This window comes from Dermacentor silvarum, chromosome 8 (assembly GCF_013339745.2).
Source record: "Dermacentor silvarum isolate Dsil-2018 chromosome 8, BIME_Dsil_1.4, whole genome shotgun sequence".
NCBI classification, from domain to species: domain Eukaryota; kingdom Metazoa; phylum Arthropoda; class Arachnida; order Ixodida; family Ixodidae; genus Dermacentor; species Dermacentor silvarum.
The window spans coordinates 14,715,068-14,742,395 of record NC_051161.1 but is presented as its reverse complement, the minus strand read 5'-3'; the positions used below and the strand labels follow the sequence as shown (position 1 = coordinate 14,742,395).

General features: G+C 44.3%; 1 protein-coding gene across 1 annotated transcript in view; it reads left to right on the top strand.

The window, feature by feature from the left end:
* Nucleotides 1-27,328, top strand: part of LOC119461957 (inositol 1,4,5-trisphosphate receptor type 1-like) — a gene marked incomplete at its 5' end in the record, with an annotated part of 266,368 nt that overhangs the window by 33,233 nt on the left and 205,807 nt on the right. Inside the window, 7 exons of the mRNA XM_049672350.1 lie at nucleotides 2,659-2,859; nucleotides 4,405-4,625; nucleotides 8,801-8,957; nucleotides 14,138-14,266; nucleotides 16,084-16,204; nucleotides 19,716-19,873; nucleotides 24,665-24,967. Of these exons, the coding sequence (XP_049528307.1) occupies nucleotides 2,659-2,859; nucleotides 4,405-4,625; nucleotides 8,801-8,957; nucleotides 14,138-14,266; nucleotides 16,084-16,204; nucleotides 19,716-19,873; nucleotides 24,665-24,967 (1,290 nt within the window). The remainder of the gene's footprint in view (nucleotides 1-2,658; nucleotides 2,860-4,404; nucleotides 4,626-8,800; nucleotides 8,958-14,137; nucleotides 14,267-16,083; nucleotides 16,205-19,715; nucleotides 19,874-24,664; nucleotides 24,968-27,328) is intronic.

Below are 27,328 nucleotides of genomic sequence, written 5' to 3'. Positions count from 1 at the left end.
CGCACGGCAGCGCGATAAGATTTCCCGTGCTCTCCGAACGGGCGAGCAACACCGCGAGAGCTCGTGGTTTCATGCGAGAGACGACGATCGTCGATTGAAAACCCGGCGCGGACCGGCGGCGTTCCGGTTGTGATGGCTCCGTGATGTCACCCTCGTCGCTCTTGATTGGTTCTTCATCTCGCGGCACGCGGCATTTGCCGCAGAACCCATCTCGCGCGGCACTCCGCAAGACCCCCGATTCCTGCCGCTTTTGCCACGCGTGTCTGACGCGCGTTTTTGCTGCGTGTTTTTGCCGCTAGCGTGGCCGTACCCTAAGTCCAAGGGCGATAACGCAGTCGCCGCGCGCCGTATGCTGTATGTGCGAGTGAAAACGTGGGAGGGGAGCCGACGACCGCGTCTAAATCTCGCGCGCGCAAGAAAAGCAGGGAGGAAGCGCGCCTTCTTCCGTTGCGCTCGAGGCAGCGGCGAGGGAGCAAGGGGGAGGGATAGCGGGGCGGCGCGCGGTCGCGCAGGCCGTATCTTGAAAGCGATCTGGTGCATCGGCGGCTCGTAGCTTTCTGCGTGCTGTATGTTCTCGGCGCTCAGTTTGCGTTGAAGCGATAGACAACAGCACGAAGGTCACTTAGGTCGCTTCTCCAGCGGCGCTTCCACACGCCGCTAGCGTTTGACAGGGCGTGTCCGCGCTCATCGAGTCTGATGTGCCACAGCGTGTACCAGCGCGTCGGCAACATCAGCTGGAAAAGGAGAGAGTGCCGGCTTGGCGGGCTAGGCCAGCTGCAGCAAGCAGCAGGATCAGATTTGAATGAAGGGAGGGGGAAAGGTCAGACCCGCGGCGGCAAGATCGCCGGGTCGAGGGATGCAGGGCCGCCTCGCACACGCACGCACGTGTGCACGTGCGCTCGCTTCGCATTCTATCGCGGCGGAGAAGGTGCTTCCGGTTGCTGCTCGCGCAAAAATGACAAAATTTGGGGCGAAATCTCTAGGTGGTCGGAGGGGAAAATTCGTTATATCGAGGGGGTCTCCCGCTGCCACTTCGTTACGTAGAGGTCTCAAATACATGTGCTTCTATGGAGTAACGGCGGGGAATCGAAAAACTTCGTTATATCCAGGAATTCATTATATGGAGGTTCGTTATAAGCAGGTTTAACTGTATTCAATTGTAATGCGAGGATCGACTTAAGGTAGCAAAAATCTGGAAAAAAACTCGCGTTACAATTGAGTGAATACGGTATTACCATTGCATGGCATGTGTGTCAAAGACCGGCATGGAAGGGTTAAGGTCCCTACAGTGACTAAGAATAAAACTTAACCGGCCTTACACTCATAGTAAGACATAGGCACCAAACATATCTTTCCTGTAGCATTGTCACTATGCATCTTACTTTTCAGTTTCTCCTTAATCATGCCAGCCTTCTGCACCTAGATGCCAGGGCAACATTGTGGCTTTAAGGCAAGCAATTGATCAGGATGCTTTCTCTTCCTCTAACACTTGCCGTGTGGTTTGAAAGCACCATTAGCTCCTCCTGGACAGTACTGACAGTACAGTCTAGCTCAGTTATATAAAGTAAGCTTACTTTGCTTCTTCCATGCCGGCCCAATTATTGTAGTTTCCAGATTGTCCAAAGCAGACAAGTTCTCATCACTGAGACCTTTTGCTGCAGATTAGCTGTTTCACCGACGTGATGCACTTGACCCCAGTTGGCGCTCTTACAGTGATATTGATTCCGAGGTCACCTCACTTTCTTCATCTGATTCATTGCTGACAAAAGGGAGTTTTAGAAATAGCGTCCCCAAGTGGCTTTGCTACTGAGAAACCCAAACTTCTTTATATGCCTTTTGCATTATTTTGTACTCTCTTTGCATTCTTTTGTACACCTGAGCAATGACGTCGCCCAACTTGGGTCTCCTATATCTAAAGCTCCCTAAAGCCTTGCACCTCACAGATGATGTTCTCGTCTGCATACATGACTGATTTCCTTTATCTGCAAGTGCTGGAAATATCATTCCAGCTAGCCCACTTTTCAGATTTTAATACTGCATGTAAACCTTGAAGATTTCTCAAGACCCAAGGGAGTCTAGCTTAAAGAGGCAGCAAACTCTTCAAACACTTTTGAAGCACTGTTGAAGGGATGAAGTTTGAAGTTTATTGAATACTTAGTGCAGATACAAAAGTATAGATATTTAGTCCAGAAAAAGGTCTGATAGTGTGAACACTGTAAGGGGACATTTTATAATGTTAAAAGAACAGCAATACTACTTAACAGCAGAAAAGCAGTGAAATATAAAACTACAAAAATACAAATACAAATGCAAATACATATTGAGGCGATACAATAATACAATGGAAAATATAAAACAATATGGATAAGGCATAAGCTGAAGTAGGAAACGAAGCAAACAGTTTACGAACATTAAAACTGCAAGAAATGCAAATGAAGGCTTGTAGTTCAGTCTGCAACACCAAATAGATAGCCAAACACTCTCATTGAGTCCCTAGCTTTGCAGATTTTGTTAAATGCCTCACTCTGAGTGAAATGCCTTTAGGGTTGTTTCCAACGTTCCCTTTGGCACGTAACGTTCTTGTGTCTTCTGTGATGTTTATTCCATCGGTGCTTTGCCCATTTATATTAAAAATCACTTCCATGCTTTCTTGCGCAGCTGCTGGAGGCTCAGACACTGTGCAGTGTCTTCAAGGATAACGTAGGGCTGTGCACCGAGGTGACGGAGCGAGTGGTGCAACATTTTGTTCACTGCATCGAGACCCATGGGCGCCACGTGGAGTACTTGCGCTTCCTCCAGACTGTTGTGAAAGCAGAAGGCCAGTATGTCCGAAAGTGCCAGGACATGGTCATGCAGGAGGTTTGTGCACATGGATGTTGTGTTATTCAGATCTTGTTGCATCATTTGAAGACAGATTTTAGGTTTAACAAATGTGGGCTGTTTGTAAGGAGCAAACATAGAGTGTATTGAAAGGAAAAATGCATTAACTAGCACCATTCAAGGCACCCCAACCAGAAATCTCCAGCACCCTTCAAAGGAAAAGCAAAAAGGTGCTGAGGGGGTGTTTGCGTTAAGTATGACAATGACTGTAAATGAAATCCAGTGAAATCCCGATAATTCGAAATCTCGTAATTCAAATTGAGGGATACTTCGAACTAGTCTGTTTGTACTGGCAAAGTCCCATGTATTTGAACAGAGAAAAAATTCCTGCAATTTCGAACTCGGAAGTACCATGCAACGGTTATTTAGAACAAAATCTCTCATACCTATGCACTGCTCTTCCGACTAACCTGAGCCAAAGGCAAAGGTTCGATCCGTCTCTAGCTACTGGAATGTTGTGGGCCATAATAATGATGAGGAAAGATGTGCAGGAAGCCGAGACCGAACGAGCAAGCAGAGCAGCGCATGCTTACGTTATCACATGCTCACTTTCCCCCTCCTCCCTCCCAGTGTGCATTTGATCACATTACCACGCACTCACTTACGGCCTCCTCCTAGGGCACGCTTGATCATGTCATCTCTAACATTGGGCACGTGGCAGTACGGCGCACAAGTGACCATCTGTTTTTACTCACCCTCACACATTTTTCTTTGCACCCAGAGCTAACAACGTGCGAGGTGCGTTCTTATCACCTGTGGACTTTATATGGAACCTAGGCTTCTTCCGGCACATGTCGTGCGCTGATTGACGAAAGACAAGACTTTTTTAATGCAAGCCCAGTTATGATTTTGTTTTTGCACGCTATGCCCCAGTATTGACTGGGCGATAAATTTAAGGGGCTCTCCTTAGTTGGAACTCCATTTTATTAAAATAAATTTCTGGTCACCTTAGAGTTCTAATTAACAACATTCTACTGTAGCTACTGTAAGGGAAATCCTTCACTTCACTTCAAATAGTGGTGCGTCAAGTCTACCTGCCACAGTGGCTCACTGGCCACTGCTGCTGCTGTGTTCTACTGCTGAACACAGCAGCAGTGAACACATTACAGTCTTGATTCCTGTCTTTGGCAGCCACATTCCAATGCCGGCTGAATGTAAGAATGCTCATGTACCATAATTTGAGTGCACATTGAATAACCCCAGGTGATCATAATTAGTCTTTCTCACTACAGTCTCTCTCATAGCCTGATAATGGTTCTGGGATGTAAAATTGCATAATTTAATTGTTTGTGATGGTGCTGTAAGCATCATGTCTGAAACAGCTTTATGTGTGTTTTGGAACGGATTTATAATTTATCAGAGAATAAAAAATTTCAGTGTGAAGTTTATGTCGAGTTCAGAATGGCGGAATGCTGTGCTCCTCATGTTACGTATTGGTTGTTAAATCACTGGTATGGTACATTGAAAAGGAACCGAACAGCTTTGCATGGAGTAACTTGTATGCTCTTGTGTGCTGCTGCACAGCTGGTGGGGGCTGGGGAGGAGGCTCTGGTCCTCTACAACGACAAGGGTACCTCGGAGCAGCTGGTGGACTTGATGCGCTCCGAGAGGCAGCGGCTTGACCCTGGCGGACCACTTCGTTATCACATCGATTTGGTCCGGCTCCTCGCCAGTTGCACCGAGGGCAAGAATGTGTTTACTGAGATCAAGTGCCACTCCCTGCTCTCCCTAGATGACATCTGCAGGTATGGCACTCAACTGCCTTCATTCACTTGCCATTGCACAGCTAGTGACCTACCCAAGAAGGCAGGTTTTACTCTTGTGTTCTTTTTATGTGTGCATAGGAATGTAAAAGTACACTCATTTCACAACTTTTGTGCCAGTACTCTGATGTTTGGGTTCATTTTGACATTAGATTTTTTTTTTGTCTTGTTAGCACTCCAAGTTCGTGCTAGTAACCATATTTTGAAGTTTTACACAGCAAGCACACTTCAAGTGAATGTGTCCTCTCTAGACTCCTAACCTCTTACTGTGGAATCTCTTCTGGGTGCCCAGGAAGATGCCAGCAATGGGCTATGTGTAGCAAAAGCTGTTTTAAACTTTGGTAATTTACTTGGTCTTATAGGGGGGCTCTGATTTGTTGATGCGATGTCTATCATTGATTGGGATGTGTTGTGCTATTTGAAACTATGATGTATGTTGACGGGTTTGTGTATATAGCACACGCTTTCATATATGTACATCTATACACTTAGTGTTATGTGTATAGATAGTGTGTGTGTCTGTGTATAGTATACGTATTCTTGTGCACTTGTCAGGGGCACTGTTAAGTGTGGCATTGGACATCGGGTGGCTTAGCTCACTGTATTAATCTATCATCACTCCTCCTGCTCTCCTCTACTTTCCTGTTTTCCCCTTAGCACCAGTGTGGAGTAGTAGTAGTAGTATGCTCTTTTCGGTCGGCCTGTTCATCTTTCCATTCATTAAACCTCTCTCTCTTGGCACAATGATTATTTTATATTGGTTTTCCCCTGACTTGTTTGGTAGGAAGGAAGAAACCTGCCAGCACCTGTTAATTCATATTTTGAAAATTGAGTTCAGCAAAGTGGGCTGATGGTGTCATATTGACAAGGACAAATAATAAATAGGGGAGTGCGAATATCAAATTTTCAATTTTTATTTGAATTTGAATAATAAAAACCAAGTGCAAATCGAATTGAATATTTTTCGAATGTAAATACTATTGGTTTAGCAAAAGTGAAATTTTTTGCACCAACCAGAGGTACAAGAAAAAAAAAAAGGAAGTTTATTGCACAGAAAGTAACTTACTGGAAAAATATACTTTCGGGTCAACGAAATTCTCTAGTACAAAACGGTATCATAACTGCACTTGTTTAACGTTGTCATGAAGGAAGGAATGTTCGGGGAGTAGTGACACCCTCCTGCATGTCACATTTCTTTCAAAACACCAAAAAGAGCTGCTCACAGGACCTAGTAATATCTGGTATTGCTTCAGTGAAAATTGCTGATAGAAGCAAGTGAAAATTGCTGCTGGTTGATGAGTTCATTAACGTCTTTGAACAGTGCTGGCGTGGAAGGAGCCTCTTGGGGTTGAAATTTTTCTTGCTTCTACCAAAAGCCACGTTTTTAATCCAGTTTCATTTTCATATTTTTTTTTTCATTTTATTTGGGCCCATTTACAAGTTTGCCATTGAAGCATCCTGGTGGTACTCGAATACTTTAGAATGAGGTTCTAAAAATATTGTCAGGCTTGCTACTTTGTCAAATTTGTTGTTTTGAAACCGTGTTTTAGGCACTTAGCTGGCTTAGTTGCAGACAGAGAGGTTTCCACCTGGTAGCTGGTGTTGTTCAGATCCATGAAGAGGCAGCACAGTGTGGGTACTTGAGGTGATAGTGTCGGGTAGCCATAAGCACCAGCAGGGGCCCTGTGACAGTTCCCCCTTCTCACTTTTTATATGCTTCACTGCACGACAAATATGCTTCACCCCAATACATTCTGTATGCTTTGCCGCCTAACACAGCTGTACTGCGGCGAAGCTGAAGAACCAACAGCACTTTGGGGGGGGGGTGGGGGGGTGTTGAATATTTTTAATAGTACATGCTTTTTTCGAATCAAATACTGATACATTCGAATCGATTATTCGAAGTTTTGAATATTCACCTATCACTACAAATAAGCATAATACAAAATATAAGGAGTTTTGGGGTGGTGAATCCTTCCATGCTGTAGGGGCTTTGCAGGCTGACAGCACCATGGGTCCATCTGGCTGGGTGGACTGGATTTTCGAGCTGCTTTTTTCACAGCTGCATTTTTGTTTTAGTTAGACCAATTTCTGTACAAGGTCCTGAGCACAGACATGTCATTGCTAAACTCAGTTATACTGTGTAGTCCAATAGTATAATAAATACAACATGACAATAGTCACGTCCTTTAACTGATTATTGTTAGATCTGTGCTGACTTTAAAAACGTTGTTCAAAAATATTTATGCATTGTTATAAGGGGAAAGCTTTTATCCTGCTATTATGGCAAGATGCAGCAGGAAATATTAAGCATTCAAGGTTACTTAGTTTGACGACTATGCAGAAACTTACACCCCAGTGGTGAATAAAAGAGATATAAAAATGAGGCTGCAAGGAATAAAACGTTGATTTTTGTGCTTAAATAGCTGTGAATGGGTTTAACTGCTTTAGGCATTCACCTTAAGTATGCATCAGATGTATGCGTAATCCTGCTGCCGCTCGAGCTTCCCAAATGCATTATTTATTGCACCGAACTGCATTATGTTTGCTCATGTTCCTTGGAATGCATAGAACTGCATGTCAAACTGTGCAGCACACTTATAGGTGTGTCTGTAATAATTCTGATTGATATCAGCACTGCTTTTTTAGTAATTTCTCCATTTCATAGCATATGGCAAGCAAGTTTTTTAACGCGATAGCGTTAAGGGCCCCGTGTCGCAGAAAATCCGGCGTCGGCAACCGGTGTCGGCGGGTGGCAGAGAAAATCATCCCCAACCATGCAGGCCCTCCGAATATATTTAGGTACATGTATATGCCACGCCTTCTTATATGACATGCGGTATATGCGGGTTATATTGCCACACCATTCTATCATTAATGTTGCTCATACCTTGTCATGCATTCTTGGCAAAGCTATTCCTCGGAATTTTGAGAATGACAATCCACAAACAAATGTCATGAAACCGAACACCCACAGCGCATGCTGTTTATGTTAAATCTTCTCAGACTGAAATATTAAAAGTACAAAACTAAAATGGAAACCTGAAAATTATGCAATTTTTTTGGCGCAGCTGTGCAATATCTCCGGGATCGCCCCACGCAAGAGGCCGCGTTTCTATTAGAAAGCTCGCCTTCATGCATGCGTTCGCCTCCAGTGTTTCCCGGTAACCATTTTGCTTGCTTAAGCTGCAGTTGTTGGGAAGCATGAGAAGCAGTCGGGGATCTTTGAATGCTCTTGCGTTCCACTCTTAGAAGTGAAGCTTAAGCCTCCTCCAATTTTTTTAATAAATTTTTTTTTTTTTTTGGGGGGGGGGGGTCACTCATTTTACTTGACAACAAATTATGCGCACAATCTAGTAAAAGATTCCTCTCATTAGATTCTAATTCTTTCTTATCATGTGCCGCTCACGATGTTGTAATAAAGTAGATAGAGTGCCAATTGGACCAGTGATGAAGCTGGAAAAGAAATAGAATTGGAATAGAATTTTTGCATGGCAATGGATTTATCATTATGTGCTATTTATTATATTAAGTTGGCCAGGCTCAAGTGGCTCATCACAACACAGCAGCTTTACTGTGCCTGGAAGTGAACACAAAAGTATAACTCTGCATAAAGCAAGGACTTTTTATTGATATTCACCACGTTTGTCTATTTCATCTGAGCTACTCGTATGTTGGTGCATTCATGGCTAATAAAGCCGATCTCTTTAGTCATGTTCTAAGTTGAATCTCTTAGATTGATGTCATCATTAGTAACTTATAAGTCTCATAGCAACACAAGTTTATGTTGGCCATAATTGTTAGAATTATAGTTTTCAGAAAACCTTTCCTTAATGCATTTAAAGCTTATTATTGTTCAAACCAGGACATCACTTTTAATTTTAATTTCTTTAAAACTAGTTCCTTCATTCTTTAGTAATTTTTCTTTGGAGAAATTTTGTATGTGTGTCTTGTGCATGTTTCGATGAATTAGTTACATTATGTGTGAAAAGAGAAATCATGCTAACTTGTTTTCAGCAGTGTGTTGAGTTTTATAACATGAGTGCAGTTCAACTGAAAGCACTAGTACATCTAAAACTAATGTCAGGTTTGCATGAGTAGTTATAACTCCATGCCACATTGTTTTAGCTATAACACATTGCATGCCTTGTCTGCAGGGTTGTATCCCATCCTGACTGTCTTCCTGAGGTCAAAGATGCCTACATCAACTTCCTTTCACACTGTTTCATTGACACGGAGGTGGAAATGAAGGAAATTTATGCATCTCACCACATATGGACACTTTTTGACAACTTTCTTGTCGACGTGGCCATGGCATGTATTATTTTTTGCCCATGCTAATTTTCCCGACATAGGTTGGAGTGTTGGATAACAAAAACTTACTGCATTTCTCTGATTCTCCCTGTTTTGTGTAGTGCTAAAGTAGTCATTAAATGCACTAAACTACAAATTCTTACTTGAGCAATTGACATAGTAGTTGTACTTCAAGAGCTGTATGGTATTACAGGATGAAGGATTTGGCTGTGCTTTGTGACAAAGTGTAGTATGGGAAACTAGTTATTTGTGGGGCAGAATTACTGCATGGACGGCATCTTAATTGCCGTATTGCAAACTCATGACCTAAGTCGAAATTGATGCTGACTGTGTGGGGTCTCACACGCTCTCTTGGGACAAAGGTACGACAACAGAATAGTGCAAACAAACTAAAGATCAAGGAAGTCCGACTCATCGCGAACGGATAGCGAGCGATTATGTTCGCCCCATGCTATGACACCATCGCCTAGTCGTTCACGTGTACGGTCACGCGAATGGTGGCATGTTCGAATGATCCGTGTTTGTCCATACCAGTGCCCTGCTCCTAGCCACGCGAGACGGTCTCGCGAAGTGTGGATCGGCGCACGGGCTGGACGTCCGCATCGCTCACCGATCCCAACCCAAAGAGGAAGCGCCTTCGACCTTTTGCTCCCTAGTCACCCCGCCGTTCGGTGGCGTTAGCATCGCGACACTCAAGCCATCTCTCGCAATGCGCCGCAACCACTACGACCGCCGCTGGCGCTTAGCTACGCGGAGAAGCCGAATTACACGAGACGCGAGCTATGCGGGGAAAACAACATCAGGGAACGCGTGGGAGTCGCGCAGTCCCACAACTGATGGAAATGCACTGTGGTATAAAAGGTGGATGAAACAGGGTAAAGTGCCTTGGACAGGCTGGCCAACATTTTGATAGGTGAACCTGTCTTTTTCAACCGGCATACTTTGTATTAAAAAAAAAGTGCAAATTGCCACTTGGTTTCGCAAATTCACGCAAAAAGGAGGATGATTCATACGAGTGTGCCTTGGTGGTGCACCCATGCAGTTAGTATTCTAATTATTCTTTGATGCATTTTTGTTGTGACAGAATGACATTTATAAGAAATGTACACGCTAATAATGTAGTATTTTAATTCTTCTTTGGTGCATTTTTGTTGTGACAGAATGACATTTCAAGAAGTGTTTTACACCCTTTGGGGCTTCTCTTGTCCCCAAACAATATTTGTCATATTGACCCTTGTTTCCGCGATCCCGTGGACGCTGCCATTTTTGATCACGTGGTGATGCGTGCATTGCTTGCCTCAACTGCCTCTATTGCCTCCGTGTTTACAAAGGATGTGTATGACGCTGCTGCGGCTTAGCAAACCTCTGTTTTGGAAGGCTGGGCTTCAGCTCAATTCATCAAAATGCCACTTCAGCCGCCGGCAACTTACTGTGCTCTAGACACCTCGTCGATTCTTCTGGTGTCCGCCCTGATCCTGAGAAAGTTCGCGCCGTCAAGAATTTTCTCATGCTGACCTGTGCCAACGACGTTCGAAGCTTTGTGGGCCTCTGCTCATACTTCCGCCGGTTCGTATGCAATTTCGCTAACGTTGCATACCCTCTCAGAGAACTTCTCAAGAAAGACGCGGTTTTTGTCTGGGATCTAGAGCAAGCTACTGCGTTCGCTGAGCTTACCGTTCGGCTCACTTCACCACCAGTTCTAGCCCATTTTGAAGTGACCGCTCCAACAGAAGTTTGAACTGATGCCAGCGGTTATTGAATCGGCGCTGTTTTGGCTCAGCACCAGCAAGGTTGGGACCGTGTTATTGCGTACGCTAGCCGTCTTCTGTCCCAAGCAGAGCGTAGTTACTCCATTACTAAACGCGAGTGCCTTTCCTTCATTTGGGCAGTGGGTAAATTTCGCCCCTACTTGTACGGCCGGCCGTTGACAGTTATCACCGACCATCATGCTTTATGCTGGCTTTCATCTCTAAAGGATACTACTGGACGTCTCGGTCGGTGGGTGCTACGACTCCAAGAGTACTCATACACCGTTGTGCATAAGAGTGGCCGATGGCATGAAAATGCCGATTGCTTGTCACGCCATCCCGGAGCTTCCCGACAGCTGCGAGTATGCCTGCGTGCTGTCACTTACTGCGTTTCAGAACATCGGAGATGAACAACGCCGTGACCCCTTCTTGCGAGACGTAATTCTTCGGCTAACTTATGAGACACCTTCCCCTTCTCTGCGTATGTTTGTGCTGCAGGATGACGTCTTGTACTGCTACAACATGCGCCCTGACGGTCCTGAACTGCTCTTGGTTATTCCTACACATATGCGTCAAACTGTCCTCACACAGCTACATGATGTGCCTATCGCGGGTCACCTCGGAGTCTCTAGCACGTATGACTGTGTTCGGCATTGTTTCTTTTGACCCGGTATTTACCGTTCCGTTTTCCGTTATGTCGCTTCCTGTGAAAAGTGCCAGCGCCACAAAAAAGCAGCAGTACTCCCAGCTGGCCGCCTTTAACCACTTGACGTCCCATCGGAGCCATTCTTTAGGGTTGGTCTTAACCTTCTTGGCCTCTTCCCACTATCTACCTGTGGAAATAAGTGGATAGCAGTCGCTACTGACTACACGACCCGGTACGCTATCACTCAGACGCTTCCAACCAACGTCGCCGACTTCTTGCTCCTGAGCACGAGGTCGCGGGATCGAATTTCGGCTGCGGCGGCCACATTTCAATGAAGGTGAAATGCAAAAACACAAAAACGCCCGTGTGCTTGCGTTGTAGGGCACGTTAAAGAACCCCAGGTGGTCAAAATTAATCCGGAGCCCTCCACTACGGCGTGCCTTATAATCAGAACTGGTTTTGGCGCGTAAAACCCCAGAAAGAAAAAGAAGACTTCTTGCTTGAAGACGTTATACTTCACCACGGTGCTCCTTGACAGCTCCTCACAGACCGGGGCCGCTATTTCATTTCGAAGTTAGTCCAGGACCTCTTGCACTCCTGCGCTACAAAGCACAAGTTGACAACTGCGTACCACCCTCAGACTAACGGCCTCACAGAGCGTCTTAATAGAACTATCAAAGACATGCTTGCTATGTATGTTTCCGCCGGCCATAATGACTGGGACGCCACTTTGCCCTTCGTAACATTTTCTTATAATTCCTCCCGACATGACTATGCTGATTTTTCCCCATTTTACCTCGTGTGGAAGAAATTCCACACTGCCATTTGACACCCTCTTTCCCGCCGTTCTCGACTTGTCGTCAGAATACGCCCGTGACGCCATCTTCAGAGTTGTAGAGGCATGCCAGATTGCACGCCTGCGCCTTACCACTTCGCAGGACAAGCAACGACTCTTCCATGATGCCCGCCATCGCGATGCCCACTTCAACCCTGGTGATAGGGTCCTTCTTTGGATACCGTCACGACAAGTTGGCCTTTGCGAAAAGTTGATTTCGACTTACCCTGGCCCCTACCAGGTCTTGCGCCAAGTGGCCGACGTCACATATGAAATCACGCCCCTCGATTCCACCACGTCTCGACCTTGCACCGATGTCGTACAGGTCACCCGCCTCAAGCAATACAACTCGGACGATCTAGCCAGCACCGGGACGGCGCCTTCGCTGCCGGGGGTCATGTTGCCAAGCGGTGCTCGAGATGAAGCTGAGGACAGTACGGAAGATGACGACGCTCTCTGATGGCGCGCGGATTGGTGTTGCCATCTTGTATGTTTTATATGCCAGTGGCCGCATTGTAAATATCCCTGTAAATATATTTTAAACCTCCTTTCCCCGTAACAATATCGTAGACGGTGACTGCGTGGATGACACGAAGCTTTGGCCACAGCTTCAGAGAACATGCAAATACGCTTTTGGAGCTGATTAAGCTACGTCCAAATGTCGCGAGCAGCATATATGGTGCTTGTTCTAAAAGCGGGGCTAAATATGTATTCCAAGCTATCCAAACTTTACGCTCATGAATTAAATCAGGATTAGCGTGTTTAGCTCTTCGTTCCTTATTTGGCAAATATTTTGAAGCAGCGGTTTGTCATGTTTCTGACTCAGAAAAGTTCCTTGGTGCGGTCACTATCTGATTTTTTTCTGTCTAATCGCTTGTGGATGTGTTCTGTTCCATTAGATTTGTTATTTCTGCGCACAAGGCTTGAAACATAGCTGTTCTGTTCATTGTAATACCTTGTAGCAAATACGTATTATCGCTAGTAACTCGCTTACTCTTGTGGACCATCACGAAACATTCAGCTTTGACCATTCATGCGCTATCGGTGTAGTACTGTAATATATTGTGTGTATAAAGTGTGCATATGTTCAAGTGTGTGCCCATTCGCTTATTCTTGACACGCTGGCGAAAGAGTGGGTGTAAGGTTCCGTGCCAGTTGGGGTAAATGTGTGTAGATACTGTGCGCAAAACCTACTATGAATGGAAGCGGCGCTATTCCCTTTGTCATTGTTTAACGAGTGGTACTCACTCTTGCTGACGTACCAGTGCTGAAGCCCTTTCTTTGAACGTTAGTGATACAACGCTGGTGGATGAGCAAATTTCTATATCCTCGAGGAAAGCTGTACATCTCGAAGTGCCTTAAATACGTACGGACAGGTGCAGCAGCGGTCCGCGAAATTGGCCACACATTCATTCCATTCCTTAATATGCCAGTTATTATTTTTGCAGCAAACTACTGCACACGTTGTCAATCCACATGATTTAATCCAGCATGATTGGAGCACAGCGCGTGAGCGAAAACTCGGTTGCATTTCCGACAGCTGATCACACAGAACCAAGGTAGAAGCAGTAATGGTTTCGTATTCGTGCGCATTCTCTGAGGCGATGTACAGTGCGCCGCCGAAAGTGCCATCTCGTTTCTCTAGAATAAACTACTCCGCGAAAAGGGTCAATATTTTGCATGCATTTCGTTTCTAATACTCGCTTTCAACGCCATGCAGTTCGGGACCAGAAAGTACTGTGTGCTTCTGTAAATTGAGGAAGGAAATCACATGCAAGATAGACGATTGTTCGGGGTCAAGATTAGCCCCCATGGGGTGCAAATGTTTCTTGAAGTATAGAGCATAATTTTTAGTTTATATTTCTGCTTGCTTGTACATTTAGCACTGCTGTTATTCACCCGTTGAGTGTACAGAGAGACATGCTAAAATATTTACTGTTCCCTCCCATAGGTCTGCAATGCCACGCATGACCGGCGTCATGCTGACCAGCAGTTAGAGAACTACGTCACAAATACTGTCATGAACATCATCACGACTTTCTTTAACTCGCCTTTTTCAGAACAAAGTGCCACTGTGCAGGTAAGATATTGCAACAGTGAAACACTTGACAGCATTGCAGGAAGGAAACTGGTGACTGTGACAGCAGCAGCACTTTTTTTATTATTTTTTTTCATTTTTGCAAACGTTACATAAATAACATGATTTTTGTAAGGTCTGTTAAGAGCGTTACATAAATAAATCATATAAATCCAAGTCTTTGATGTTTTTCTTTTTACAGCCTGTTCTGGTAAACCACATTTTATTATACTTTTTTCAAAATAGAAAGTTTGTGTCAGATGAGGCTTGTGCAGCAGCAACCAGGTCAATGAGTCTTGTTGACACAAAACTTCTGCCAAATTTTTCTTGTTTTGCCAAATTTTTCTTGTTTGTTGGTTACACTTTCTTACTTGAGCAATATAGCAGCACTTGATGAGAGATTGACATGCATCGCATTGATGCCATTTGTTTTCATGGTGTAACACATTCACTTAGAATGTTGTTTTAGTCTCGAGATAACAAAATCCACAATTTAGCGTTAGATTGTGCAATTGTTTCTGAAGCATTGGCCTTATTGAAATGCAGGACAAAGGCATTATTTTTGTGCATGCATGTGATCTGACTTACAGAAGTATTATAAAAATAAAAATATTTTAGCAATGTCATGCTGGAGGTAGTTATTAAGGGCCAAGGATCACATACTAATCATCTGAGATAAAGCTGTCAACGTCCAATGTTTTGGACTCCCTAGGGGCCGCGAAAACGTCAGAAAAATCGGGCAGTCCGAAAAAACGAACGCATGCCTTTTACTGGCACCAAGGGCACAAATCGCCACAGGCACATCTGAAATAGCTCTGGAGGCCTGCCAGTACACTTATTAGGCGTATTGGTGCTTGTACTGTGATGGATAGGAGACGGCAGGTGCACACATGTGTAATTAAGGAATGCATACTGCGTCCCGTGACCATTGCCCCTTCCCTACCTTGGTATGCTTCACCGCATAACATTTCTGTAATGAGGCAAAGCGTATTTTTGGGAATTGACATGCAACATGTAGTGCTTTCCGAGCTTCGAAGCCATTGGCGAGGATGACGAAGGTGGAGTCAGTGCCATTGCTGACGGTGGCAAGTTCTCTCAATAAAAAACATGGCACAGAACAGCATAAAGCTTGGTAGCGAACATTAAAGTAGGTTGGCATGATGTTGCCACGGTGCGGTAGTGGCTGTCAGCGGATCTGCGTGTGAGAGTGCCTGTTCGAGGCGGCGATGTAATCAAAGTGACAGTGGAGGTATCTTCGATAACACCGTTTTGAACCTGCGCTCATGGCAAAAAGTCCAGAAAATCGACGGCGAAGGGTTTTTGCGTCCGAAATTTCAGACGTTCTTATATGTTGACTTTATGGGGTGCGTGGCAGTGCCGCAAAGGCGTCCGATTTATCGGGCATGTCTGAAAAATTGGGTGTCTGGAAAATTGCTCGTTGACTGTACTCCTATTGGGCACAAGGCTATACATTGCTTTCGCAGCTATTGTGCACAACGGAAACAACAATAAAAAAAAAATTATGTGGGCTGTTGACTTCTTTGATGTGCTGTGCCACCTAAGAGAAAGTGAATTCTATGTAGCATAGAAATTGAATGTTGCAAAACTCCCATAAAGCTTGCATTGTGACAGCTTGGCTGTGAATGCAGGCTGAAAAATTTTAGGAGTGCTGCAGGCTAACTTTTTCTTTATTCGGTGTCTGTCTGTTTTCCTCTCAACATGCTGCATTTACAAATAGGGACAAGTAAGTAATTTGATAATCGTGGCTGAGGCCTCATCTGCAACCAGATCTTCCAGTGAAAGTTTATTTTATTTTTTAGACTCACCAACCAGTGTTTGTTCGGCTTCTCCAAGCTGCCTTCCGATTATCCACCTGCACATGGCTTGCACTTCAACAGCGAATGAATGTTGAAGGCTGCATACGAACCCTGGCTGAAATAGGTTCGCACTGCTTTTTCGCTTATTTTATCTACTCTGTGTTTTATTACTTTGATTGGCTGTTAGCAGCTTGGCAGCTGTAGTGTGTTGCACAACATCAAAATGAGGTGCAAGTGAGTACAGTTGAACCCACTTCTAACAGTATTCGAGTGCCAAGAAAATCACATTATTATAACCGATAGTTGTTATAACCGGGTTGTGTGAAAAAGTACAGAGGGGACAAACATGGAAACATTTTAATTTGACAGCAAGAAGTACAGTGAAACGCGCTTATAGCATTATCGGTTTTGACAATACTCGAATGTAACAATGAGATGCTGCCCCACCATGAAATTTTGTGTGTTCTATGGTAAAATAAATCTACTACAATGTTCCCACACAGCATTATTGGCTCCAACAATTAAATCTGGCTATGGGGTGTCTGCGTAGAAAAGAAAAGGAATGTGAAATCCAGGAAAAGAACAAAAAAGAAGAGCCACTGCAGTATCCTGTGTGCCTCACACCTTCTCAACACCTGCCTTTGTGCCACGCACCCCGCATGGCACACCTTCGTCGCATCGCCCTACACATTGCGGGCCTCACACACCCCTCTCCTGTCACCTGCTGAACCCACTGATACACGAGCCAACTGCGTCGATGTCGGAGGGGTAAAAGGGAGAAGGTAAAAGGGGCGCGCTAGGTCAACGAAGGCAAGCCATGCAAGGTGTGCGACACAATGGCAAGTGTGGTAAAGGTGTGGGGCATGCAGGCGAATGCAGCGGCTCGTGGCTTTTTTTAAAATGTGAAGCATTATATGGCTACTCACACCAGTATCCAGAGGTGGTTTTTTGGTCAATTTCAAGAGGACCACTTTAGCGTGCCCTGAGTCGCTAAAAAGTGTCATAAAATATACGTAATGAGGAATGCAATAGGCAAGTTTGACATTTCAAAGTGCTCTCGTTATATTTCTTTAGAACTAATTAAAACTCCCGTTACAGTGAAGAACATGCTTCAGGTGATGAGTGTGTGGCTTAGGTGCCCAATATGGCTGCAAAGGCATACTATAAGTGTTCCTAGTGTGCCAAGGTACATTTAGTGTCAATTCAGAGTCGCAGGATCACCTAGGGCTGGGGGCTGTGCCCTTTTACCATCAAGTTCGTGCGGGGAGACTAGTCTCGAAGCCATCAGGTGGCATGTTATCCTGCGCAAGTGGTGTCAAGTGATAGGCGTGGTGCCGTGCTATGTGTAGAGGTAGTTTTTGCTGAGAGAAAAGGGGCACAGCCGAGGGGAGTGATCGCGGTGCCCCAGCCGCTTGGTAAAGCGGTGCGCAACTAATGTCAGTATATGCTGGTGTTACCAACATGCACAAGCTTCACACATTTACGATAATTACTTTTAGCAAGCTTCAGCCTTTGTTTTTCAAGGATTTTGCTTTCTTTTTCCTCTCGGCACACACACCCAGTAGGCACAGTTATAGTTATAACCTATAATGGCGGAATGGGAGCATTGTAGTAAGTGGTTTATTTCGCTATAGAACACATACAAAAGTTGATGGTGCATCGGCTGCTCATTGTTACATACAATATATTGTTAAAACCAGTATCTTTATAAGTAGGTTCGACTGCAGTAGTTAATGCAGTAAAAAATGCAAAACATAGATCAAGGAAGTATGTTAGCATGCAGTGGTGTATATGACAAGCCATCTGTGACCACAGGGATGAAACAAAATAAGAGTATTGCAAAGGCACAAGTGAATTAATAAAGGAGTGGGAACAGCATCAAGAAATGCAAGATATTGGTGAAACATTGTAAGAAAGCAAAAATATGTAAGATAAGTTTTAAGGAGTTGTGCAATCCTTGCCAATAGCAAAACAACAAGGATTTTTCAAATAGAGTCAGAATGTGGAAATTTGTAGTATCAATTAGTAGTAGTGGAGAGTCAACTGTACCATCTACAGGTTTTTCGGCATGAATTTTTCTTTTGTATGTCTCACTGCACATGGTAAATATGTATGTGTAAATAAATCGGGAACAGGTCTGCTTGGTAATGAGCACTGCTGTGTGTGTTATTTCTGCCTTTTTTTTATACTGCTGTGACTGACCGAGCTTGTCCTTTAACAGCCTCATTATTGGTTTCATTGTTAGCAAAAAGCATTAATCATTTGATTGGGGTATGTTCAAGGGACTTGCAATACTTGGAACTGGACAGAAGTAGAGGGATGTTCATTCTCCTGTGTTCACATTTATCAAGTCAACCCATTTGCTTGATTAATAAATAAATAAATTATTTGTTGTGAATGCATTCAAGTTCTCGCGAACTTTATGCAGACATATAGCAGTAAGAGAAAATAAATTAATAAAAGACAAAAGAAAGAAAAATTGAACAGAAAAATGGCTTGCGGTACAAAAGACAAGGCTAGTGTCTACCAATTCTGTCGATTCTATGGATTATTTCCCTTGTGCATCCCAGGGCTAGTGCAGCATGTGTTACTGCTCCGCACATCATTTACTTGAAGAAAAAGAAATGCTTATGGTGTTAAAGCACAAATGTTGACAATTAGAAAATATATAGACTGTATCATGTATCCACATGGAACTGCGTGTGCTAACGGTCTATACTACAAGAAGTAATCTATGCGACATCGCAGCAAATTGTTACTAGCTATTTAAGTGCAGTGAGCTGGTTCTATTGTAGGCTGCCATGAAAGCTAGAAGGCCAATGACACAGCAGTATCGGCGCTTGAAAATTTAATGACTTACCAAGAATCTTGCACTTAATTTCTTTTTATTAAAAAGAACTGAATGTTCCTCACTCTTTGCTGGACGCTTTATTTCGTAATAAAACGGATTCCCATACGCGGCTGCTATTGGTAGCTGCGGTTGGCTACGTAGCGTAGATATCGTGACCGCCGCGGGGTGCCGCCATGAGTCCACTGCCTAAGCCCACTGCGGCTCGCTGAGTACAACTGTGTTTGGCTTATGCTTAGCGCATTGTAGGCACAAAAATCGGAAGTTATGGCGTCTACGTTAACATCCAAAATGAAATTGGAACTGAGCACCAGGGTGACATTTAGAAGGCAGAGCATTGTGGCCACGCCCCACTCCGCCGTAGCCTTCGCAGTGCAAGGCATTGAAGAAGGAATGGGAGCACGCGGAGGCCGTGTTTGATTGCCAGTAACTCTGCTTCTGCTGAACGCATTGAAGTACTTTTTACTCCAAAGTATTTCTGAAATAGCCTATTTTCACTTCAAATGCCTTTTTCCACTTCGATAAAAAGTGGTTCAGGGCCCCTTTAATAGGCTCAAGATTGGCTAGATTTGGATGAAATTACTGTTACAGAAACCTTATTTAGCACCTGGTGAAAAGAGGAGGGGGGGGGGGGGGTGAGTATAGCATATGCTCATGTTTATGCCTTTTGTGGTTGCAGTTCATTCTTACAAGTGCAGTAATTTAACCTTGCCTACTTTTCTCGAATCTTGCCTTGATGTGTGAGCTGGTACTTGTGTGGTACACAACCACGCTGTGTTGCCTGCAGCTAAAAGCCGTGGAATTGCCATCCCCTTGGATCTCGAGTCTCAGGTGTCAGCCATGTTTGACAAGACTGCCCTGATCAGCAAACACACACGTGCCTGGCTTTCCTCTGCCCGGGCGCCAAAGCGCGAGCCTGTGGAACAATCACCACAGAGGCCTACTGTACGTATTGGCTTGGTCAGAATTGTCTTGTACTACGTGAAAATAGTAGTTCATTATATATATATATGTATATATATTTAAATTTATGTTTGATTATAGGATTTGTGTCATATAAATCATGAAAGACTTTAGTTGGGCTGCCTGGCAATAAGACCAACAACACCAAAAATAATGCTTGTTAGACATTTTCTTAATCCTTTGCTAGAAAAAAAATGTCACCAGGTAACATAGCGTATTGGGCTAGCAATTTGTCTATAACTTGAACACTGCAGCACATAAGTGGACAGGGAAGAAGAAAGGTTTAATGGGCTGACATGGACTAACTTCAAACAGCATTTTATCAAAACGAGCAGTGACGATGTACTAAGCAAACAAAAGTCACAACGACATGCTGAACATACAGCGCGAACAACAGGACTGTGGAAAGACGACAACACAGGGCCCATGTTGTTGTCTTACCATGTCCTGTTGTCCGTGCTGTATGTTCACTATGTCGATGTTCAACCAACTAGCCCAAATTAACACTCCTGAAAAGTCACCGATCTGAAAACATTTCAGAGAGCACATCTCTCTGCTTTGGCCAAATGCCCACAGTCTTTAGGGGCTGTATTCTTCATCGGGTAGTATTTCTAGCTTTGTTATGGCCATTTACTTGCTACTTCTTGGCATAATGGCACTACTAAGGTTACTGAATATGAAGTTTGAAGTTTATTTTAGGCGACCAGAAAAAAAAGAAAAAAAATGTGGGCAGCTTGCACTAGTGGTGCAAGGCTGGAGTAAACAGCCGAGCTGGTGATCGACCTAGCTTCTTCTAGGTTTTACTAGGCTTGGCTAAGTTTTGCTAGGAAATGCTAAGTGCTGCTAGGCACGGTATTCCGAATCATGTCGTCCCATGTTAAGGCTAAATGTACTCACCACAGAGTCAACGAGAGTTCTGCCGCTATCGCGGCGGCTCCGAGCTTTATCTCCCAGGTGACGTCACGGCCAAGCAGCGCCTCCACACTTGCCTGGGCATGGCTGGTCGAAACCTGCCGAGCCGCCGCCAGAGGCACCTGCTGCAGTCACAGACACCACACGCGTTAGGCGCGAACGCGGGGAAACGGGGAAACACGGACAGCGTCGGCAGCAGCCCTGCGAATTGCCTCGTTGGTGCTGCTAAAATTTCTTTCTCTCTCTCTCACTCTCATTTTCTTTTTCTCTCTCCTGAGCATAGTGCGCGCCGCGCACATGCTCTGCTTCCCTTTTATTAACGTCCCATGTCAAGGCAACATGTGCACGGCACGGAGAGGAGGCGAAGTACATGCCGCTCCGCGAGGTGGTTGCTAGGCAAAGCGCGGTGACGTCATCGTTCAGCGAGGTTTTTGTACACGCTCTACGGACTGACAAGCGGCTTAAACAGCCCCACTGTCAAAAATGTACAGGTGCCTAGGGGACCAGTGAAAAGGCAAAAAAGCCTGACAGGATGCCTGCCCCCAAAAAACCCAATTCCCCCCCAAAATGACAGAATGTTCAGTGTTAGAATCCTATAAAACGAATTAACAGTACACAAAAAAGCAATAGCTACAAGCACAAGAAATATATGTGTACAGTAACACATTTGACTTAAAATATATGGAATACAAGAATTTTTATACTACAGATGAGCAATACTCCTCAATTCTGTTGATGAAAAAGGGTGTTGATTTTAAAAATGCAGAATCTGGTAGCTTAGTTTTTAGTGCCATAATTCCTGCAAGGCTTTTTTTTCTTTAAGGTGTAGGTTGTGGCTCTGATCTTTCACAAGAAGAAACTTCCGAAAAAAAGCCCTAGAGGATCAGATATTACCTGGTAGTAAATAACCATTACAAATTTTTTCTCCTTGACGTTTGCAATACTTAGTACTTCGTGCTTTTTAAAAAGAGGCACCAACACAAACTTGTATAACACTCCCTTCATCAGCCGTAGAACTTTCTTTTGCAAGACATGATTACTACCTCTGTTAACTTTAGTCATATTCCCCCATACAAGAAGACTGCAATGCAGATGCGAATGAACTACTACTGTGTAATATAATTGCTTCTTTAAGCATTGTGGAAGCTGTTGTCGTAATTTGCAAGTAATACCAATAGACCTTAAAATGCTGGAGTGGACATAGTGCGCGTGGACCAGTCTAAGTTGTTTTGAAAAAGTACCCCAAGAAATTTTTGTGCGTTTGATTCTTTGCCCCTCAAAAGGGATGTTAGCTTCACTTGTGATAGTCTTTATGCATGGGCGGAATAAAACATAATTTGTTTTCTTAGTGTTTAATATGCCTCCTACAGGAGCAGAGTTGCCCAATAATTCACTCTAATGTGCTCTAGAGCATGCGGAATTCTGTAGAAAAGCTGCGTATTGCACTCACAGGAGTAGTTAATATTATGGCAACAACGGGTGTTAGTTCAATCTTTTTTTTTTCCAACAGGCACACTTGTTTGTATCATAAACTGAATATACTACTCTTGTGGTATCTGCCTAGTCCATCCAAGATACTGATGCACAGCAGCTATTTTTTAAGTGTGGGCCTAATGCTGGAGTTCTCATCGTGAACACAATGGTAACTGCTCTATTGCCATGTGTTGAAAGAGTGATGGTAGAAAATGTATTTGAAAAATGCCATAAAAGCAACCTGCTGACAGATTTTATGTGCATGATAAAAGAATATACCGGCATTTGTTAGAGATAATAGCTTCTGCATCAGTCTACTAACAGGGTCCCAAGTGCCAGTGGCTGTAGGCACTGCTGTTGCATTGTTTGTTGGCTGTATTTCAGCAGGTGCTATGAGATTTCTGTGGAATTGCATGACTGCGATTGGTGACTAGTAGCATGAGTGACACATGTAAAGTGAATCTGCAACTCTGCTGCTGGTGGAAGCACATATCCAGGAGCAAGCCGTGTTGAAATAGTAAACACATGCCTGGGAAGCTTAAAGATCAACTCGAAAGAAATTTTCGACCAAGTAAATATGTCTAGTTACAGATACTGTAGATATAGAACAACATCTGGGCAAAATATTACGTTTGAAATACTAGTGGATGCATCACAAAAAGTGGGCAATAATTGATGGTTTTTTGATAATGAAGCTGGGAAAAATGTAGCCATTTCGACTCACCTGAAATGATGCAGAACCTAGAACGTGTAGAACCAGCAGGCCTCCTTGGCATGGCTTGGAAGTCATGCCAAGGACGGCACCTATGGCACACTTCTAAGTCATGTGGCACCTATGGCACACTGAAAATCTTGGACGCCATGTTCTGGGATGTGTGGATAAGGGACATGTGTCGTATGCGCTAACCACCAGGTACATGCATTGTCTTCTTAGGTGCTATTATATGCTGTTATTAATATTAAGGCTGGTAGTAAGAAAATAGGAGAATTATCATGCTTGCATCTTTGCCAAGATTGCTTCAATAGTATATACACTTGAACCTCGTTATAACGAAGTTGAAGGGAAACCCAAAATTACTTCATTATTTTCATTACTTCGTTATACCGACTAATTCCATTTACTGCAGTATATGCCCAGTGGTATGCACAACTTTAAATATTCAAAGAAGACTACGGTTCCGTGGCCTTACGAACCACTTTGCAGCTGCGTATGTGATGAAAATTCAATAAAACAACAGCAAAAGATTCTCCGGCATGTTGCACTTTTAATCCTGACGTGACAGTCGTTATGGCAGCGTCCTTGTGTTCCAATGTGATGGTTTTTCGCTTTCGTTTACCACTTGGCTCGCTCATTTTGTTGTGAAACCCGTCAAAGTATCTGGCCAACAGAGCCTGGCACAGCACCAGAAACACAGACATATATGTGGACGCGTTCGGCCCTTGAAAGTGAAACTATCAGATCCGGCGCTTTCTTGAGGCCCTGCGGCTCTGCTGTGTGAGCGCGTCGGCTTGGCATGGCCAACTCGTGCCCTGATCTCTGTAAACATAGTAGACAGATCAGTGGGCTTGTGCTGGTTTCATGCACTCTATAAGGTCATGCCTAGGTGAGTCAGCACTGCGTAGCACACCGTAGTGAAAGAGAGAAGTGGAGGCACTAGTTTTTATCACGCCGCGCTCAAGTATCAGCCTCGATATGTGGCGCAGCTCAGCTGGGGCCGATATTTTGTAGCGATGCGTTATGCTTTATTCTATACTAGTCTTATCATCCACCGTTCACGGCCAGCTGATCACATTGATAACGTGAGCAGACCGTCGCTGTGACCACTGACCAAGCGCGAGAAGCCTGAAAAGGCATTAGCATTGGAAAGGCATCGCTACAAAATACCGGCCTAGGTCTGGCCTCTGAGATCGCAGTCTCGGAGGGTGCACCTAGCTTTGCCAGTTACGTGCCGCAGCAAGAGGAAGGTGCGATAAGATAAATGAGTGCTGCTTGCGTGCAGCCACTGTGCGCGTGGCTACGCGCAGCGGTGAGAAAGGCCATTACTGCTCGACGGCATTTTGGATGCTCTAATTTCGAACTGCTGCATCAAACGACTGTGGATCCTGGCAGAAAGCGATATGCTTAGTGCACACTGGTCGGTATTTTTGCTTATAGAGACGAATCTAGTTCATTATATCCATTGGCAGAACAATTTCACTTGTTTAAAACGAGGCTTAAAATACATGGATCTCTATTGGGTTTTCAAAGGGAATTGCATTTGCTTCATTATAACCATTATTTATTTATATCCCGTTTCGTTATTACGAGGTCCAAGTGTATTACAATTTAGCCAGATTGAAAGTTTGTTGCATTTGGCCTTGAAACACTCTGTTGTTGACGTCCTGCAGGAGGTGTCACGCGGCCATCCAAGTGATAGAACAGTGATCGAGGTGCTGCAAGAGCTGGTGCTGGTGCTGGAAGAGCAGCTCAGGCCACTAGTACAGAGCGAGTTGTCGGTGCTGGTGGATGTTCTGCATGAGCCTCAGCGGCTGTTCCCTGCACGGCCCCAGGCACAGGCCCGCTGTGCCTCCTTTGTCTCCAAGCTGGTGCAACATACCCAGCGCCTGTTGCAGGAGCGGGAGGAGGGGCTATGTGTGCGCGTTCTGCAGACACTGCGTCAAATGATGGCTGATACAGAGCATGGGGAGAAGGTGTGTGTCAGCTCTTTCCTTGCTCTTTTCATATTGTCTGTGGAGAGCACAGTGGGGTTTGTTTTACTATGATTACAGGAGGTGTGATGAGGATGATATTTGTCATTGACCCTTTTCGCGGAGTAGTTTGTTCTAGAGAAAAGAGATGGTGCTTTCGGCGGCGCGTCGCACTTGGCCTCAGCAACAGCGCACGAATACGAAACCATTACCGCTTCTACCTTGCTTCTGTGCAATCAGCTGTCGGAAATGCAACTGAGTTTTTGCTACCACACTGCTTCAATCATGCTGGATTGAATCATGTGGATTGAAGACGTGTGCAGTACTTGGCGGCAAAAATAGTGACTGTCATATTAAGGAATTGAATAAGTCTGTGTGGCCAAGTTCGCGGACTGCTGCTGCAACTGTCCGTACATGTTACTGGCACTTCGAGATGTACGGCTTTCCTCGAGGACACAGAAATTTGCTCATCTGCCAGCGTTGTATCGCTAACCTTTAAAGAAAGGGCTTCACCCCTGGAACGTCAGCAAGAATGACTCGTTAAACAATGACAAAGGGAGTAGCGCCGCTTCCTGACACAGTAAGTTTCACGCACAGTATCCACACATTTACCCCAACTGGCACGGAAACTTTATTACTCCCACTCTATCGCCAACGTGTCAAGAATGAGTGAATGGGTTCACACTTTAATATATGTGCACTAAATACGCACAATAAATGACGACTACACCGGTAGTGCACGAATGGTCGAAGCCGGATGTCTCGTGATGGTCTGCAAGAGTAAGCGAGTTACTAGCGATAATACATCTTTGCTACAAGGTATTACAATGTACAAAACAGCTATGTACATTTCAAGTCTTGTGTGCAGCAAGACCAAATCTAGAGGAACCGAGCACCTCTGTGAGCGACTAGGCAGAAAATAAACAGATAGTGACCAAACCGAGGAACTTTACTGAGTCAGAAAGGTGACACGCCGCTTCTTCAAATGATTTGCCAAATAAAGAACGAAGAGCAAAATGCACTAATCCTGATTCAATTCATGAGTGGAAAGTTTGGATAGCTTGGAATACATATTTAGCCCCGCTTTTAGAACAAGCACCATATATGCTGCTCGCGACATTTGGACGTAGCTTAATCAGCTCCAAAAGCTCTTTTGCATGTTCTCTGAAGTTGTGGCCAATGCTTCGTTGTCATCCACCCAGTCACCGTCTACGATATCTCCCAAAAGAGAGAGGTGTTTGCTAAGCCGCACCAGCGTCATACACATCTATTGTAAACACAGAGGCAACGGAGGCAGTTGAGGCAAACAATGTATGCGTCACCACGTGATCAAACATGGCAGCGCCCACGGGATCGCCGCAAAAAGGGTCAATAACTGCTGCGGTAGCTCTGTGGCTACGGCATTCCTGGCTGTGACGGCCACATTTCGAAGGGAGTTAAATGCGAAAACACTTGTTTACTTGGACCTAGGTGCATGTCAAAGAGCCTGCAGTGGTCTAAGCTATTCTGGAGTCTTTCACTACAGCAACCCCATAGCCTACTGTGCAGTTTCTGGACGTTAAACCTTATAATTCTTTAATATGTATAATAGTACATGCACACATGGCAGAGGAAGCTGAATAAATCAGATTAAACATTAAAATGCAGCAGGGAAGCACGGTCCAACAGCTTATGCATTAAAGAGCGGGATCTCTCTTTCAGCAGCCCTTCTTGTATCACAGTATACTCTTAACTGCTGCATGCCGTGATCATGAGAAATTATATCATCCTTTCTCGCAGGACAGGTGTTGAACTTGTGGCTAGCATTTATCAACGTGATTTCTTCCCCGGAAGACAGTAGCACCTATGAAAATAAATGTTTAAATAAAAGCTGCAGACAAGTGCTGAGCACCAAGAAAATTTAGCTCTTTTTTATCCATATAGCCACATTCCTTGTTTGTCAAACTTTGTTCGCACAGCACTTGTTTTGTTCACTCTCTTCTTATATGAGTGTCTCTTCTCGTCACTAGTTGCCTCTTTTTTCAAGAATCTTTGTGCCTCCACAAGTATAACTTGACCTTTCTCTCTTTGTACTTGGAGAGAGGAGTTTGATATGTGTGCACACAGACTAACCAGGAATGTTTCAAAAGCAAAACAATTGCAACCAGACAATCTTTGGATATGCTGAGAAAACAATCTAGCATTTAGGATTTGCCTGTGTCTATTGTGCTGTGACTGCGCTGCACAGGCAGTCTGTATGTGAAAAAAAAAAAGGTTGTTGTTCTTTCCTTGCTTTGATGGCAGGTGCTGTTTTTCACTTGATGCGCATGAAGTAAATATGTTACTTTCACTATTCTTGCAATTTTGAAGGAATGAAAAACAGTT